Raw genomic sequence first — 19,187 nt, 5'->3', positions numbered from 1 at the left:
AAGTCTATCATAGGATAGTACTACCAGACACAAATACCATCCTATGGCAGAATTATTTATTCCACCCCAATTCATGTGTAGATGCTGATGGGCTTGCTGGGGCACAAGGGTGCTTCAGTGCAGGGGCTGCCTACACTGCCCTACAGCCCTATACTGAAGCACACTCATGCCCCTGCCAGCCTGTCTGCAGCATGTTGAGCTGGGCTGGAGCAGCTCTGACTTGGCAGGCAGACCCCCAGAGTCCCCTGCTAGCTGGGACTGCTCTTCCCTGGCTCAACATGCTGTGGTTTAAGGTGCACACACAAACACAGTGCCCAGGAGCAATAAGCTAATGTTCAACCACGTTAATTGTACATGTAGATGTGGCCACTGAATATGTAATCCCTCTCCTCTGCTTTCTTTAAACTAGAAAGTAAGTTCTTAAACAATTTGGGCTGGCAGGAGCCAGTGGTGACCACAATTTGGGCTGGCAGGAACTTAAAGAGAAGACTTGACTAACAGTGGGTCTCTGTCTCTGTCTAAGAAAAAGTTTGGACTAATGAAAGATCCCCTTTTTCTGCATGATCATTTTCTTACTTAGAAGAAACTAAAGAAACAATGCTTGGAAGGAGTTGGATACATACTATGATTTTACTAGCATTCTGGCAGCAGTCAGTCAGACTGCATGCATTTTTCCCTTCTGTTTCCACAGTATAAAATTGAAGGGTACTGTCATAAAATTGTCATATCTCAGACAAAAATTTTAATTAAAAAATATTTTGCTGAGGCCAATAATTTCCAGTCTTAATGCACCCATGGCAGACCTCTATCTTTTGCACTGTATGAGCAAATCCATTGAGGCTTGTGCAGTCTAGCACTAAAGATGCAGAAGAGGGAAGAAGAAATGCTTGCTGTACCCAGCTGATTTTCCTGGAGATTTGAAATCTCAAACACAGCAAATCCCCTGTGGAAGACTTGATAGTCCTCTCCATGAGTCTTCAAAACAGAGACATGTTAAAAATATTTTGATAACTTCTAATGCACCCTTCTTCCTTTTTAAAGTTCTAGTTATTTTCTAACTTTCTTCCTGGCTTTGTGACATGACCTACTACTGCTCATCCCCTCAGGGCTGAATAAGCTTTTTAAGCAGAGGTCAGTTGCAGGAATAGTGTCCATACATTTTACTGCCTTTCTTTTTTGATCTCTTCATTCATTTTCCAGGTTTCTCTTATTTGTGTTTCTTTACCCCTGCAAAAATCCATAGATCTTTGTTCCCTGACTATAGCAATCCTACTCAAGACTTGTCTAGTGGTTGTCAAGTATTTGGGTACATATTAAACCTCAGCTGAACAGTAACTGCTGCATGATGAACGGAGAACTCTAGGAATCTGTAACATGCCCCATTTCTTAGCTTCAGATATATTTGCCACTCTGAAGGAATAGGCCCTTCCACTGTGACTGCTGCTGTTAAGGGTGCCATACATTATGCTTCATAGCTGCTGTTTGGTTTTTCCCAAATACCCAGATACCCAGAGGTACTCTTACGAGTGTCACTTACTACCAACCTCTCTCCCCCACCCCAAAACCGCCCCCATGTTTGCAGCCTGGGCAGCACCCTGGACAGTCTCCTGCATGCACAGCCATGCCAGGGCCTATGAGTGGCAGGAGGGTGCTGTGCTGGGAAAGTGGCTGGGGGCAGCACGAGCAAGTGCATTCCTGGCCAGGGGGCACAGAGAAAGGCACAGGATGCACCCAGGGGCTGCAGGGCATGCCAGTGGCACGTACAGAGTGCAGAGGCCATTGGATCACAGCCAGAGGTGGCTTCAGCTCCAAGTAAGCAGAGGGTGTGTCCAAGCCCCCAGACCATGTCTAGTAACTCAAGGCAGCTGCACTCAGTGCTGGGACTGGCCACAGGGTATTGAGCTGCCTGCTAGTGTCCTGGAGCCCATGGCAGTGTAGCCAGACAGTACAGCCCAGTGCTGGCGGAGAGAGTGGGAGCCTGGCTGAGAGAGTGGATGCAACTGGCCTGGCCTCCGCACCAGCTCTAACCCCCTCCCCATGTTCCTGCCTCCCCAGCATTGGTTGAGAGTGGACCAGATCCAAGCTTGAGAGGCCCTGCACTGCTGCTGGGAGCCTCCAAGAAGAAGAAGTGACAGATGTTGTTCTCCAAGACGCAGATACTGGAGCTGGAGTGGTGGTACCAGCAGTGTTAAGGTGCCTTAAGGCGTCTACACTTTCCTTAAGGCACCTTAACTATTCGCGCCTAAATTTTGATGGCATAAATTTGATGGCTTTATGTAGGTATCAAATTTCGGTGCAATTAGCCTAAAATTAGCCTTACTAGACCCGTGCCCTTAATGCACCTTAAAAATGGCTAAAGCACCTTAAATCAGCATGTGTAGACATGCCTAGTAAGAGGGAAATATATTTTGTCCATATCTTCAAGGACCTTAGAAGTTAGCCTTTCCACCACTTCTCTGCATCAGTCTGTGACCACCCTGTACCCTTGACACTGGCACTTCTACTAGTATTTTTACACCTTTTTCCATGTTATTTCTTATGTGTAACATGGTCACCCCAAACTTTTCTGCAAAGTCATTATTGCAAGTATACCCTCCAGACCATTATCCCCATGATACAGGCCTATAGTAAACTCAACTGATAATGGCTGACCAAGTGGATAGCTGGGATAACATACCTTTAAAAATACCCTGCAAATTATGACCATAGTAGGTCTATGCAATCATGTTCTTGTATTGTTACTTTTGCCCTTCCTTTGTCTATTTATTCCTGTGCACACTGTTGTTTTGTTTTAATCCAGACTACACAGTTTTTCAGGAGGGGGCCAGTCTCTTATGCAACTTGATAGTCTTTACAATAATGGGGCTTTACCTCCATTTGTACATTAGGGCCATAACCACACTATAAGTAACAAATGTATTGCTTATCTTTAGGACAACTTACTTTCGTAAAAATACTTACACATAATGACTCAGCACAAAAAACCCTCAGCAATAGTAAATTTATATCATATACCTGTCAGGGGAAACAACAGCAAATATACTCAGTAAGTTCATTAAGAATTAAACCCTGTCAAGCAGCTGTGTGTAGCAAAATGAAAGCTGAGAACGGACACAATTGCTCTCCATAAATAAGTCAGGAAGGTAAACACAAGGGAGAAAGAGGAGCTATTTAAGCTAGAGCACTATGTTGGCACAAGAACAAATAGATACAAGCTATTCATGAATAAATTCAGCAGAATTTTTGTAACTGTAAGAGCGATGAGGTTCTGAAACAGCTTTCCAGTAGGAATAGTGGGAGCAAGAAATGTTACTAGTTTCAGGATGGAATTGTCTTATTTATTAAGGGTATTTTAGGATGTGATTGCCTATGTTAGCAGAGGACTGAATCTGATCAAGCAAAAAGACCCTCCTAGTCCTCATTCCTGTGTTCTTCTTAAGTACAGGCTATAGTTCATATAAAAGCATCTTGGTTTAGGGGGGTTTTAATGATTCCACTGGCTTTTAAGTGTTGGTCTTTGGCAGGCTGGTTTAAATATTTAGTTTTTAATTTGTCACTGCTTAATTCAAGTAGTTTTTGGTATGTCAAGTATGTCAAACATAAATAGCAATTCTTCAGCCAAAGGTTATATAGAGATTTATATAAATATAAGATTTATAGGTTGTAGCAGTACTAAATCATATGGACATTTGACAAGTTTGCTTCCCCTCCCTTTTTTACTTGTAAATGTTTCAGCTAGCATGTTTCATTTTGTTCCTGTATCATTCATATAGCAAGAACCTTTTAAAATTAAAAGGAGCTTGTATATCAGCATCCAGGCTATCGTCAGTGGATATCAGTGGTATGCTGCCACTGTCCCTATGACTAGTTTGCCTTCTAAACAATCTGAAAACTCTCTACAATGTGCAGTGCCATCATTATTGATACGATATGTTGGGGGAACTTTAACTGTGGGAGAACATTACTCTTTTTACTACAGCTATATCTTTAATATATATTTTTACAATAACAAAGGGCTGAATGCTTCACTGGGCTGAATAAAGCAGAAAGGAATCCATCTATGTAAATCCTGTGAAAGATTGGTAAGGGCAGTTGAGTAACAATATGTACTCCTCACTTTGTAGATCCTCTTAGTCCTTGTATGACCACAATATGTAGGCTGAGCAATATGTAAGGGGAGAGGAGAGGGGAGAGAGTACATAGAAGCCCAGATGTAGGAAGACCCAGGATAAATTAATTTAGATGTCCTGTTCTCTCTCTAGGACTTGTAAGTTACACTGGGTGCATCTATACCAGCCATCTCCAACCTTTTTAAGCAGGAGATCACTTTTGGAATTTTAAAAGCAACTCAAGATGTACTGTGCCTCGCCACCACCGCCCCAGCCCCTTGCCCCCCCGAGGAGGTAAGTCTGTGGGCAAAGGGTTGACGGGAGGGGAAAGGGCCATGGGGGAGAGAAGATTCAGGCCCCAGCCCTAGCCCCACTCCCTCCCTCACCACTGGGGCCTTGATCTGCCCCGCCCCAACAGTGGTGAGGGAGGAAGTGGGATTGGGACAGGGGCAACCAGGGTGGGTCAGGATGGAGCCACAGGTGGCTTTTCCAGGGGGCACAGGGAGGCGAGGTGCATGCACCCTGGGAGGGCACAGGGGGGCACATGCCCCCAGATCTGCATGCAGGGTGGGACAGGGTGGACTGCAGCCACTGGCTGGGGCTGAGCCATTCCCAGCAGAGGCTAGGCTGTGCTGTGCTCGGGCTGGGTAGCAGCATTGGTGGTGCTGGGAGGGAGGCTACCGGGGGGTGGGGCTGCAGCCAGCTGAAAATTTGCTGTAGTCCCTGCCACCCCAAACTCTACTCCCAGTGCCACCACCACCCAGCCCAAGTGTAACCCAGCCCAGGCTCCACTCCCCCAGCCCAGGATTGACTAAAAGAGGTTCCTTGATCATCTGGTCGATTGGGATCAACTGGTTGGGGACCACTGGTCTACACAAAATGCTATATAGCTGTAGTAACAAGCTATGGCAATGTAGCCCATCACTACAGCAACATAGTGTTGGAGGGCACTAAACATGACGCTGCTGCTACTGTGCAGTAACAATGAGCTCCTGTGCAGTTGTTCATTGCTACTGTGCAGTAGGGTCAAAAACAACCTTTGCACCACCAGGATTTTGCAATACCGGCAGGTACTGTGCAGTCATTTAGTACTAGCAAGTACTAAATGACTGTGTAGTACCAACTGCACAGTTAGGGGCATGTGTAGATGCATCCACTGAATGCTATAAGAAAACCTACTCTGCTGCAGGATTTAGTAACTCTTTCCTCTACAGTTTCTAAACCTCACAGAGAGGGTATGTTTGGCGAAGGGCTACAGTCAGTTAGAACTAGTGGGCCACTGCTTTGTGACAGACCATGCATAGTAACAACTCATGCGTAGGGAAGGTTATAGTAAAACTTTAGGTATTTTTTTACAATAAATGCTTAAAGTTGGTAACAAAAATTCTGGCCTGATCTTAGAATCACTGTGTCCCTAGAATAACCATTATTGGCACTAAAACTGAAATGGAATTTTGTCTCCCCAGAACTTAGTGGGATTTTTGCCATTGCTTTTTTGGGAAACAAGATTTCTCCCTTGGACACTTTTGTAGAACACTTAACTTTAGGCACTAACCATTTGGGAAATGTTGGCCTTACTGTATTGTCTGGTCTTAATAACAAAAGTGACAATATCAAGGTTGGGGGAGTTGGTTGTAGCCATGTTGGTCTAAGGATATAGGCAGACAAGGTTCTTTGGGTAAACGTGACATATTTTATTAGACCAACTAAATTTGGGAAATGTTGGGTAAATGAAAAATATAGTAATACAAAAAGACTGATATAAATGGTTCTGTGAAATAACAAAATAGCTCTCTACTGTAGCCTAACTTTATTAGCAGGATTACTATGTAGATTTTATAAAAATGACCATGTGGGTAAATTGACAAGAAGTCATAGACTTATGAGAGGAAAGAGCAAAGGAATGCTCAGAACTTGAACTTAAATTGTAACAATTATAACTAAGCAGCCTACTATACCATTTTCCAAATGACTCATGGTTACTGGGAACAGAATAGTTCTTGAAGCCAGATGGCTTTTAGTGGCTAGGAGATTAAAGGAAGGACTCCAGAGCTGAGGAATATTTATAAAAAAGGAGTTTCTGCTCTGCTACAATAGCAAGTAGATGTATGACGCCTCTCTTCCTCTCTTAAGTACAGAACCATTTAAAACTTTAAGAGATTAATATTAGCACCTGAAATGTTATCAGTCACTGATGGCAAGTGCATCTCACTGTGCACCTCACTGAGCACTTGACATCATATGTCTTTATGTTAGTAGATAAGCTAATCATTGAGGACTGGGGATTGGGGGATTGGGGTTGTATTTTATTTGCAAGAAAACAAGCCAAGGAGGCACTAGGTATAAGTTTTCATTATATAGTCAATTGTATTATGGCTTGCTCCAGTAGAATAATAATTAACAAAAACATAATGAAAATGTTCTAAGGTTACTCCTAGTGGTTTTGTATACTAAATAATTACTTAATCACTAGTGATGGAAATTCAAGTTTTTCAAGAACGTGGATGCTTTAACTTTGCTTAAAGTATTAATATACAGTACATGAGTTTTGCAATGTGGTACTGGACTGTTTGCTGGTGAAAGCAGTTGAAATGCTAATTTTCAGAGGTTTGAAGTATTGACTCCAATTATATTATAGTTCAGAAGTAAAACAGTATTTCTTCACTTGTAATTTGGACAAGTATAGTAACAATATAATCATGTAAGGAAGGACTTCAAACCTGGAAATTCCTTTTGTAAAGTTTTAATATAAAGTAGCATAGTGTAGAAGACATTTAAGGGTGATTCTTTCTTGCAGGGAAGACAGCTGTACACTGTGAGTGAGGAAAAATGAATTTTAGAGTGCTGAAAGAAGAAATTCTAATATGCTTCATATCACTAGAAGACTAGGTCTTTATTGCTCTTTGACTGGAATTTTTTTCATGCATCATCACTGATTTATCCATGTATAAAGAACCTCAGCTGCTAGTGTCACTAGCTGTATTTAAAGGGGAGCTCAGAACATTCTCAGATACAGAAGTCATTCTGTAGCTTTCAGAGGTGTGATACTCTCTGCCCAAGTAGGCAGTTGCCAGCAGTGCTCCTAGCTTATTACGCATCATTCTAAAAGTATCACGTTTCCAGATATGCCAGGTCAATCAAGATATTTGGACAAGACCCATGCCTTACATTCCCATTATATTTCAACTTCTGAGGCAGTAATTGTGGGAAGATACTAACTCACTGTTCACTGAAAAGATCCCTACTGAAACACACAATTCCCTAAAACATTGTAGGGCTGGGGTGTTGTAGGAATGATGGTCCAGGGAAATATGTGAGAAGCAAGGGTGGTTGTTTTTGTAATTTAGTTTTTATGGACCAACTGTATAATTGGGAGAGATGTTAGGCAAGCTTTCAGGAACAATGTGCCCTTCCTCAGGTCTGGATGTGTGCTAAGTTTCCTCCAAATGAAAGATTCTGATGTACACAGAACAATTGCTTATTTTAAATACCCACTATTGTTTTTAATCAGCATGGTTTTTAACATTCTTCCTTCAGCTAGGTTCTTATCTTTGTACAAGGCAGTTAAGAAATGCAAAATATAGTTTCAAAATTTATCTTTGTCTAAAATTACCCATTAAATGCTATGTCGGATGATTCGAGTAGCTCTAACGTTGGTTACGTTGGGATACAGAAAATGGCTCCATGGAAATTGATATAAGGGGCAGTTGAAGAAGAAGGTTCTTTAAGACAAAGTGGTCATTGAAGTCCCTTAGCTTCATCATTTGTTTTAAAATAAGTTTATTTAAATAGAATAAAAAGGAAACGGTAAGTCCTAGTAGGCTTTACATTCCAGTGATGCAAAGTTTTTATTTTGTTTTGTTTTTTTAAGGGCTTTGCAACCTAATCAGATTATTGAAACTTTTCAAGAGGTATTTCAGACTTGTAGAATGAATTCCAAAGAAAGTTTTAGAATGTAGGAAATCAGTGTGTCTATCCAAGATAACTGACATACACCCAAAATTCATTCAGTAGTTCGTTAGGATCAAAAGTGTCAACAATTTGATTTTACTTTAGACAGATGAATCTTTCTCAGTATATCTGTCCGAACAGAATCAGAGGTCAATGTATTGCGTCACCATCTGTGGACAGAGAATTACATATGTGTCTATTAATACCAAAGGGAAGGTAAACTGATGCAACTTGAGTCTAGGACATAATCCAGGACATCACAAACATAAATAAACCTACCATGAATCATCTTTTAGAGACGTAGTTTTTCAAATCATGTTTCTACTGTTGTTATTTGATGATTTGTAGCACAGCCTTTTCAATGAAGGAGTAAAGAAAGCCTGTTACAGAGTTGTGTATACAGCTAATGGTTGGACTAACAGCTGCATGAACAGAACATGTAGAAAACTAATTAATTCTCTGTGTGCATTCTATTTTGAATCTCCAGGTTTGACCCAAGTAGATCATAAACCTAAAAAGCTGTTAATGTTTGGTTAGAAAAAATGCTCCAACATGAGGCCCATAAAAGATAAATAAAGTAAAGGAGACTAGACAAAAGAATAGCAGAAAAAAGTATTTAAAATAGGATGACAGTTAAAACAGATTTTAATGTATAAATTAAAAGCATTGATTGGAGACGGGGGTTCAATTTTAAGAGATGGAACAGTAGGTAATAATGTAGCAAAACCCCTGGTTTTTCATTTTTTTATTTATTTTAAAATGCATTCCCTCCCCTTCTCCAACCATTTCTGACTTTTTCTCTCCCTTTCTATTCCCTATAGATAAGTATAAGTAAGCTAAGATGTAGGATAAGCTTTAACATTTTATTTTAGGTAGTAAGTTTTATTTTTCTCTCCCCTCTTTGCAAATAAGTGCCCTGCTATTTTGATGTAGATATCCACTGTTTTTGTATTGATTTTTTTTTACTGCTTTTATATTGTGTGATTACTGTTTTAGGCCTTTATATGTAAGTTAGCATAAATCATGTCAAGTTTCCATCTTATCCCCAGGCCCGGTTGTGTAACCTGTGACTCACACCTACCCCTCCTATGTAACTTGGTTCCTGAATGAATGGAGATGAATGAGGGTGCTTGGGAGACAATGGCAGTAGGTCTAAAAATAGCTCCCTCTGAATGACCAAACCATCAACACCAATACCTTGACCAAGCACCCAGCCCTTGGAACCACCTCAGCATTCAAGAAACAAAAGATGAGGCAACCCACCATTGTGCCAAGGCTGCACATGCTCAGTAAGAACACCTGGAGCCCTCTGGAACAGGACTAACCTTGCCTGGACAGGCCATCCCCAGAGGAGATCAGAGATAGTCTGCCCCATAAAAGGGGTACTGAAAACTGACTCCTTGGGATGCCCTCTCCATCTGGATCAGCATCATACCACACCACCTATCCACCCAGAGGCCCTGCTGGCAACCCCCACTCTGGATAACACCTACTGGACAAGGACCCCTTTATGAGGAATGGAAAAGTACTGAAAGAAGTGTATACATGTCAGGTCAGGATGGAGGGGGGAGATGTGGGTGAAGGCCGAGCAGGAATAATACAGCAGCCTTCAGGATAAGCTTATCAGAAAGCAGCTTGAGAAAACTCTCTTGTCTCAGCCAGACACCAAGATGAGTTGCTGTCAGAATGCCAAGACTATGTTACGGGGCGGGTTGATCTGTGTGTGATTTATCAGTAAATAAGTTAGCCTGTGCTTTGTTCTCATCGAGAACGAGCAGCCCCTTGCTGTTCTCCCGTGGCCATGAAAAATAAAGCCCTTCTGTTAGCCAAACAGTGATCCCATCTGAATTTCACCATCATCCAGGGGCTCGGCCGGGATGTGTCCTTACACAGATGGCCCCAAGTAGGACCCTTGTCTCGGCTCTTCGACTCCGTTGCTCTGAGAAGGCTCTCCTCAACTCAGTTCTTCGGCTCTGCAGCTCTGACACTCCAGTCTCTGATTTACCATCCATCTGTTTGGCTCTGGAAAAATCCCTGGCCAGGGTGAGTACCTGCCTGTTTCGGTGGCAGTAAGTCCTAGGCATGACAATGGGTAGCAGGACCTCTAAGGTCCCGCTGCGGAATCCCACCCAGTTTGTTTCTAAAATATGGGCCCCGGACAATGCAGTACTTAATTAAATGGAACCTGTATACCGATGGTGACCCCAAATTGCGCTGGCCCTTAGATGGGTTGTGGGATCATCATATCCTCAAACACCTCTGAGACAATTTGGAAAGTAAGCACCCTGTTCAAATGGAAGCCTGGTACGTATGGGAAGACGAGTCCGAAAAGCACCATAAGTGCACCCTTGTGGCTTCCTATAAGGATAATGAAGAAAAATTTAAGAAGCAAATTGATCACCTTCAAAATCAAGTTACAGATCTCCAGTGTCAGGGGCCGACCCCATCTGCCCCTTGTTCTTCATGTCTGGCTAGGCTTTACCCAGCCTTGCCCCCGCCACCAGACAATCCACTCCGAGATGATTTGTTGGATCACTGGGTCCCATTTCCATCACTGCCTACTGGTCCCACGGCCTCAGGTGCTGTTGTGTCTGCCACATTGGCTTCCCCGGCAACTCCACCAACCCTTACCCCTTTGTCTCCCATTACCACCATCACCTTTGATTCTCCCACGGGGGACCGGTTCAAAATTGATGTCCCCCTGGACCCCCAAGAGGAGTGGACAGTACATTCAGCTTCCCTAGACCAGCAGAATACCCCAGTCAAATTGACCCTCTGGAACTGAAATAACGTTACCACTGAGGTAGATTGCCAGAGGACACTTGTAAGGAAGGTGGCTCACTAGGGCAGAAAGCTTGCTGGGGCACAGTATTCCCTCTGAGAATACCTTGTGGCAGGGGGGCAACCCATGGTGGTTCATGTCCCCTTCTCACCATCAGAAATTGTCTCTTGGTCAACCACCTTCCCTAAACTCCGTGATGACCCTACCGGGTTTGCTCAAAAACTTCAAATACTCTTTGAGGTTTGTAAGCCGACCCATGGCGATATTCAGATGCTCCTCAATGGTCTTCTTCCTGGAGACCAGAAAGACACCCTCCTTAAAGCGGCCAACTGGCCTCCTCAAGACCCCAGCAAAGCCAAACCTCTATAAACAGGTTCTTGAGGCCGTCCCCAGGGTCTCCCCACAAAAGACAGACTGGTCCAATATTTCCACCTGTAAGCAAAAGCCAGAGGAACATCTTGCCGACTACTATTCTCACCTGGTTCAAGCCTTTAAGGCACATTCTGGCAATCAGGACCCAGAAACTAGCCTCCCTGCCATGGTTATTCAGACCTTTGTTTTAGGGCTGTTACCCAGGATCTCCAAGTCCCTGGAAAGCACTGTGATCAGGTGGGAAGCCAAACCCCTCACCGAAATTTTGGCTGCTGCCACTCATTTCTATACTAAAGCCCAGCAGCAAAAATCAAAGGCTCAGGACAAGCTGATGGCTTTGCAAATCAGAGCTCTCCAGGGTAGCACCAGACCACGGCGCCCTGGAGTACCATTTTGCTCGACCCGACCACCCAGTCCTTCTGACATTCCCAATGATGTCTGCCACTACTGTAAGCAAAGAGGCCATTGGAACAAACCCTGGGGACCCCCGGTCTCAGCTAGCGCCCCTCCATTTCAGCCAGGTACCCAACGAGCTCCACCGCCCAGACCAGCTCCTCTCCAGTCCCTTGAAGGTGAAAATCGGTATTAGGACAGCCGAGAAGACCCAGAGACTCTGGCCCTTTTAGTTTCAGCCTTTTCCGATGCTACAATACCTGTTACTGTGGGAGGACGAACCGTTCCCTTTCTTGTCGACACTGGTGCTTCTTTGTTTATGCTTAGCTCTGATTTTGTTTCTAAGGTTCCCTTTTCTGATAGAGTAATCACTGCTGTAGGTATTGGGGATCAATCCATTGGCCACCCCATTACACAACCACTCTCGTTTACCTTTGGTCCCCTTACTGAGCAACATGCCTTTTTGCTGAGTCCTTGTGCTGCTGTAAATCTGTTGGGGCGAGACCTCCTTTGCAAATTGCAGGCAACAGTTCACTGTTCTCCAGATGGGGTTTTCCTCACATTACCCCAGACTCAAATTCCTGCCTTGATGATGACACTGATGGAACAGGAACCGGAGTCCAATTCTTCCTCATAGCAACAGGAATTATTGGCTCACCTTCCTGAGTACTTTAGGTCCCACTCCACAACCGATGTGAGACTCCTCAAGGGTGCCATCCCAGTTTCTATCAAGGTTAAAACAGGAGTGTCTTCCCTATTGATCCCGCAATACCTACTATCAGTTGCTGCCTCCAGAGGCATTACTCCTGTAGTACAAGATCTCCTAGAACAGGGTGTCCTTGTACCTGCCTGCTCCTGTTGTAATACCTCGATCCTTCCAGTCCGAAAGAAGGAGAAGTGCACACCTGAGGGGTTGCCTGTTTATCTTTTTGTTCAAGATTTGCATGCTATTAACAATTTTGTGATTCCCTTGACAGCTGTGGTACCCAACCCCGCCACTGTGCTTTCTCAAATACCTGCTTCTACTCTTTATTTTTGTGTGGTGGATCTCTGTAATGCTTTCTTTTCTATACCAGTTCACCCTGACTCTCAATATTTATTTGCTTTTACTTATCAGGGCCGGCAATACACCTTCACCCATCTGCCTCAAGGATTCCGTGATTCACCCACCATACATAGCCAGCTTCTCAAGTCTGACCTCGATACAGTCCAGCTGCCTCATGATTCTGTGCTGGTTCGATATGTAGATGATTTGCTTCTCTGTTCTGATACTCTCCCTCATTGCCAAGCTGACTCTGTCGCTCTTTTAGAAAAACTTGCAGCACGGGGCCACAAAGCCTCCCACTCTAAGCTCCAGTTCTGTCAGACTTCTGTTACCTATCTGGGGTACACTATTTCTCACAGTACCTGTCACCTGTCTCCTGACTGTCTTTCAGCTGTTCTTTCTCTCCCTTGCCCACAGACTAAACACCAGCTCTGTGGTTTTCTAGGTGCTGCCAACTACTGCCGACAGTGGATTCCTAATTATTCTGCACTTTCTAAATCTCTCACCCTTCTCACCTGTGATTCTTTCCCTGACCCACTACCCTGGGAAGACGTCCATGAATCTGCCTTCTGTCAGCTCAAGCAAGCCCTTTCTTCTTCCCCCACTTTTGGTCTGCCTGACTACTCTAAGCCTTTCACTTTCTTCTGCCATGAACACCAAGGCACTGCCTCTGGTGTCTTAACCCAGCCTTTCGGACCCTCCCCACACCGTCCCGTTGCTTACTATAGTGCCTCCCTTGACCCAGTCGCTTCTGGGTTTCCTCCTTGCCTCCATGCTGTTGCTGCCACCGCTCTGTTGGTTTCTAAAACCGATAAGCTTGTCCTCCGGCACCCCCTTACTGTTGCTGTCCCACATGCTGTCCTTGCCCTTCTCCAGCATGGCAGAACTTAGCACTTGTCCTCTGGCCGTCTAACCCGCTACGAGGTAGTTCTCCTGGCTGCGGACCACGTAACCCTTGTCCACTGCGATCCCCTCAATCCTGCCTCTCTTTTTCCTTCAACCTCAGATGGTCAACCCCATGACTGCACTCAGCTTGTGGATTTTGTTTCCTTTCCCAGTCCTGATCTTTCCGATACGCTTCTGACTAACCCTTACCTCATCTTTTACATTGATGGCTCCTGTTTTCGAGATGATCATGGAATTCTCCGAGCTGGCTATGCTGTCTGCTCCAATTATGCCGTTGTTGAATCTGCTCCTCTTTCTGTTACTATTGCTCAAGCTGCTGAACTCATTGCTCTCACTCGTGTCTGTCACCTTGCCGCTGAACAATCCACTAATATCTATACAGACTCTCGCTATGTCTTTGGTGTCTGCCATTCCTTTGGACAGATCTGGAAACAGCAAGGGTTTCTTACTTCTGCTGGGACTCCCAACTCTCACAAACACCTTATTACTGCTCTCCTGGATGCTATCCTCCTTCCCTCCACCCTTGCTGTCCTATGGTTCAAAGCACACACTGCTACTGATGATCCTGTGTCTCTGGGAAATGATAGGGCAGACGCTGCAGCCAAAACTCTCCCTGTTCTTCCCTGTCAGAACTCTCAGCTCTGGTCCTTCAGGCTGCTCTCTTTCTTCCCCTGTCTTCCCTGACCTTCCCTTTCTCCAGGATGCTGGCCCGGACGCCAAAAAGGACTCCTGGATCTCCACGGGCTGCTTTCTCCACTCTGACTCCTTGTGGCAGCACCTGTCTGGTCACCTTGTAGCCCCCAGGGCCCTGTTATCCCTATTGGCTCAAATGGCACACTCAGTGGCCCATTCGGCCAAAGGGGGGGATGATAGCCGAAGTTGACCGCCATTGGTATGCCCCCGGTTTTTCCACCGTAGCTGTCCATTTTTGCCGCCAGTGTCCACAGTGTCAGCGACACAATCCTGGCTGGCCACCCCACCAACCACATGCATTTCACAGACTTTTAGGTCTCTACCCTTTTTCCCACCTCCAGATGGACTTAATTGAGTTGCCCAGGTCGGGACCCTGGAAGTTTGCGTTGGTCACGGTCTGCCTTTTTAGCAGCTGGCCTGAGGCATCCCTTGCTGACGGGCTGATGCCCTCACTGTGGCCAAAAAGCTTCTTTTTGACCTGCTGCCCTGCTTTGGTCTACCCCTTTCCCTGGACTCAGAATGTGGCTCACATTTTGTTGGCCAGGTGGTCCAACATATTTGCAAGGTCCTTTCCATCCGATACCAGCTCCACACCCCAAATCATCCTCAGAGTGGGGGTAAAGTGGAACAGAAAAACTTTGATATTAAGCTGAGTGAAGATCAAACAATGAAATCTCAAAGAGGTTCCTTGTGAATGAAGGCAGACAACAAAGTCTTGAAGAATAGCCTACATGGCTAGCCAAGTTTTACTTGTGGCTATGAACTTTTGTTTTATGTATTGAATTGCTTTTAGTATTTTAGTATGAATCACACTAACCCTTGGGAAGTTGCAGATAATTACGTAGATTTAGAAACTCCCCAGGGGTTAACACTGTTCTGTATTCTTGTAGTCATTATTTTATTGGTGGTAGTGTGCTGGAGGCTGAAGTTTTAGTCATGGGTGGCCCCTCGAAGTTCCAAGGGATAGCAGCATTTGGGATACCGCTTGAGAAGACCCTGAGATGTTGCCTTTTCTTTTATACTGTTTCATGCCCAGGGTTTTAGTCAGGGCATGGGAGGAGAACAGTATTATGCTCTTGGGACACAGCATTGCTAGTGCAAGCAACCTTATGAATTGCTGGGTGTGCATACATGGGCCTACACACCCAGCCAGAGGAATCCCAGTGCTTGGGGTACTGATTCCCCTTGAGGACTGGGGAAACAGTACCAATACCAGCTTCATCAGATTTTCCTCCCACTCTAGTAGAACACAGCAGTCGATCCCTGAATGGTGGAAAAAGACTCGGGATAGCTGGAAACCATCTTTCACACTTGAAGCAGCCCTCTGTTATAGGTCCAATGGGTAGGACGGGTGAAGCTGGTTACTCAGTGGGGCATTACCCCAAATGTCAAGTAACCTTCGATTATCACTCCCATAATACATCTGGGATTCTGCTGGGAAACACGTCCCTTCAGTGCACCAACGGGTCTCTCACTATTCATAGAACCCTAGAGGACACCCATAGTTTGGTAATGAACGGGTCTGAATTTTATGTGTTGTTAGGTTCTACTTCTTGTAACCAATAAATATCTCAATGCAGATGGGTGCGGAGCACACGTGCCCCTTCCTATACCTTACAGGCCAATCGAAAATGCCGAATTGGGAGCACAACCTGTAGGGACCTCAACACTATAGCTGCTCCAGGCTTTTTCTGGCTATGCCGGAATGATGCCCGCAAGATTCTGCCCTGGCATTGGGTTGGCACCTGCACCCTGGGGAGACTCATCCTGGAATTTAACTTATACCCAAGCCTCTCTCTGCATGAGGTATCTAATCTCCCACCTGGCTTGCCCAGATCTAGGAGAGCCATTGAAAACCCACTGGTTCGCCGACCCACAGGATTCCTTCAATTTACTAAGGCATTTCTCCCTTCATTGGGGGTAGCTGAATTAGAAAGAACTATTGTAAACATTTTGAGAGTTATGGAGAAATTTTTTAATGTCAGCGGTGATGCTTTAGGAGCTCTTAATGATGTAATTACCCAGATAGGCCAGGTGGCTATCAAAAACCAAATGGCTTTGGATTATCTCTTAACTGCTCAGGGTGGGGTTTGTACTGTTATTAATCACACTTGCTGTACCTGGATTGATCAGCACCAACGAGTGGAAAAAGACCTCCGCACCATAAGAAGGCAGTTGTATTTTTTATATTGCAATCCATACCGTTGCAGAGGAGAAACGCTTCAATTGCTGGGGGTGGCTACCAGCTGTAGGGGGCTGGTTGAAATCCCTGCTAAAATGGTGTATTCTGAGTTTCTTATGGATTTTGGCCGTTTTCATTATTATCCAAATGATTCTGTGTTGCTTACGCTGTTGTCTATCAAAAACTGCTGAGAGTGTTTCTAGGCTCGCTAGGACCAAGTTACAGATGATGGGGCTCAAGGAGGTGGCCTATGAGTGTGAACGACAAGAAAATGTCAAAGGCCTTATGAATATAGAGGTGTAAGCACAAGCGCTTACAAGGGGGGAATAATAAGGAATGGAAAAGTACTGAAGGAAGTATGTATGTGTCGGGTCAGGATGGAGGGGGGAGATGTGGGTGAAGGCCAAGCAGGAATAACACAGTGGCGTTCAGGATAAGCTTATCAGAAAGCAGCTCGAGAAAACTCACTTGGCTCAGCCAGACACCGAGATGAGTTGCTGTCAGATTGCCAAGACTGTTATGGGGCGGGTTGATCTGTGCGTGATTTATCAGTATATAAGTTAGGCTGTGTTTTATTCTCGTCGAGAACAAGTTGCCCCTTGCTGTTCTCTCGTGGCCATGCAAAATAAAGCGCTTCTGTTAGCCAAACAGTGATCCTGTCTGAATTTCACCACCACCCTTTCCAGCCTGGAGAGGCAGCTATCACCCCCCACCCTCTCTTGCATTGCGAGTGCCTGTGTGTATGTGTAGGTGGGTTGTATGTGTGTGAACTGGTGAGTGTGTGTGTATATGTCACTGTGTGCATATGAATTAGTGATCTGTGTATGTCTACTGAGTGTGCGGGTATGGATAATTGATTTTTGTTTAACTTTTGGGGTGTATAGTGTATGTGCTTGACTTGGTGATAGGTATGCATGTGCCTAGGCTGGTTTGGATGTGTATGTGCCTGAGTTGGTAGTGTGTGTGTGTGTGTATGCACTTAACTGATTTGCGTCTTTGTATATGTGCAATTGTGTCGCACCAGTAGAAGAGGGAGAGTCAGAAGGAGCCAAGAGGATCATAGATGACAACCAAATTCGGATGCAAGAGAGAGAAGGAAGTGACAAGTTGTCTAAACACACTAGTTAAACAACACTTATTTCAGGTGAAGAGTGTGAGTTATTCTAGTTTAGCTTAACTAGCTTTGAATGTAATTTTAAAATAATTTAAATACAGTGGGTTTAGTTGCAACCAGAACCAGAGCCAGGAGTCAGAACAAGGACACATGCAGGATCTGGAGCCAGCGATTAAGCCAGAGTCTAGATGTGAAAGAATGGTCAGTGCCCAGGAGTGGTTCAGCAACAAGCCAATGCCAAGGGCCCAGAAACAGGAAGCTGAAAGTTAAGCCAGGGTTGGGAAGTGAAGAGTCATAATCAAATGCAAGCCAAAGGTCAGGAGTCAGACACAAATACCAGGAATAAGGGAAGAGGGACCAGAGTCACTACCCTGATCACAGCCCCTTGTTTTGATCAAGCTCCCCAATTGCCTTGTGCAGACAGCTCACCACTACCTGCCCTGCTGCTGCCAGGCTGCTCAGGGTGGGGTCTGCCTCCTGCCAGCGCAACAGCCACTGAATGGCTACCAGAAGGATGTCTTGGAGCATCTGTTGCAGACCTTGAATTGGATGGGCTGAGGCAGGTGGGCTTTGGGGTCTGCCCCATGCTCAGGGGCCTCCCGCCTACAGAAGAGGGTGGGCAGATCTAAACTAGTGGTAGCCCTGCACAGGGATGGGTTTCATCTCCCCTTCCCCTGTACCCCCAAGCTAGAAAGACTCCCTGATGCCAGGGAAGTGCCACAGCACCACGGGTCCAGGCCCAGCAGCGCTTGGTGGCACAACAGTGAAAGAGGAGGGAAAGGGGGTGGCAGTCCCTCCCAGGTTTGCAAGGGGGAAATGCAGAGTGGAGTCTGGGTGCAGCAGCAGCTGCCCAGCTCAGGCTGTTCAGCGGGTCCCCTGGCCACATCTTTCAAAGCATGGTACTCTGCCAAGGCAGCCCAAACAGTGTTGCTAGGTCTTAAATACGAAATGATTCTATTGGAAGCTCAAAATGATCATATTTGCTAAAAACCTATCATGTACTGAAAAATTATGTGAATTAATATTCAAATAAGCATGCAAACAAATCTTATTTACTTTTATTGCTTACTGTAAGTTGCCACTGAGCGAGATCTGGGTTATCAAAGTTGAAGCAGTTTATTTTGAGGCAAGCAGTCCTAAGAAAGTGCTGACAGCAAGCCTGAAAGTCAATTAAGACTCCCTGAAAGCTTTGCATGTGCTGCAACAAGGAGTTGCCTCAAAATTATCCTAGATTTCGAACACTTTTACTATTATTGATTGCTTGCCCATGGTACAAGGGTTGAAATTATGGTTCCATTTTTTTTTTTTTGGTATAACAAAAAAGAAATGATCGTAGAAATACGATAATTACTGGGCACCCGACAACACTGACCCCAAGTCACCGTAGCCCAGCGCGACATCCCTGTGCTAGGCGGGTGGGGGAGAAACATGGTCCGAATCCCGAGCACTGACGGGTCGGAGGCGGGGCTTGCTCGCCGCTACGTCACGGAGGCGCCGCGACTCGGCCCCGCCTCTAGCAGCCGGCGGGGCGATGTAGTGGACCCTGACCTCCCGGCCTCTGACGGGTCAGGGCCCGCGCTGCGACGTCACTGGCGTCGCGTCATTCGGCCCCACCCCCACATTCCAACGTGCTGAGCGGG

The 19,187-nt window shown here is 45.2% G+C and overlaps 1 protein-coding gene across 1 annotated transcript in view; it reads left to right on the top strand.

The window, feature by feature from the left end:
* Positions 1 to 18,975: 18,975 nt before the first annotated feature.
* The window catches only part of OTUD1 (OTU deubiquitinase 1), a 2,718-nt gene continuing 2,506 nt past the window's right edge, over positions 18,976 to 19,187 (top strand). Inside the window, exon 1 of the mRNA XM_019529583.1 lies at positions 18,976 to 19,112. Within this exon, the coding sequence (XP_019385128.1) occupies positions 18,976 to 19,112 (137 nt within the window). The remainder of the gene's footprint in view (positions 19,113 to 19,187) is intronic.

Source organism: Crocodylus porosus, unplaced genomic scaffold, assembly GCF_001723895.1.
Source record: "Crocodylus porosus isolate Cpor-Errol unplaced genomic scaffold, CroPor_comp1, whole genome shotgun sequence".
Taxonomy (NCBI): domain Eukaryota; kingdom Metazoa; phylum Chordata; order Crocodylia; family Crocodylidae; genus Crocodylus; species Crocodylus porosus.
The sequence above is the reverse complement of the archived record's forward strand: the minus strand, read 5'-3'. Positions and strand labels throughout refer to the sequence as shown.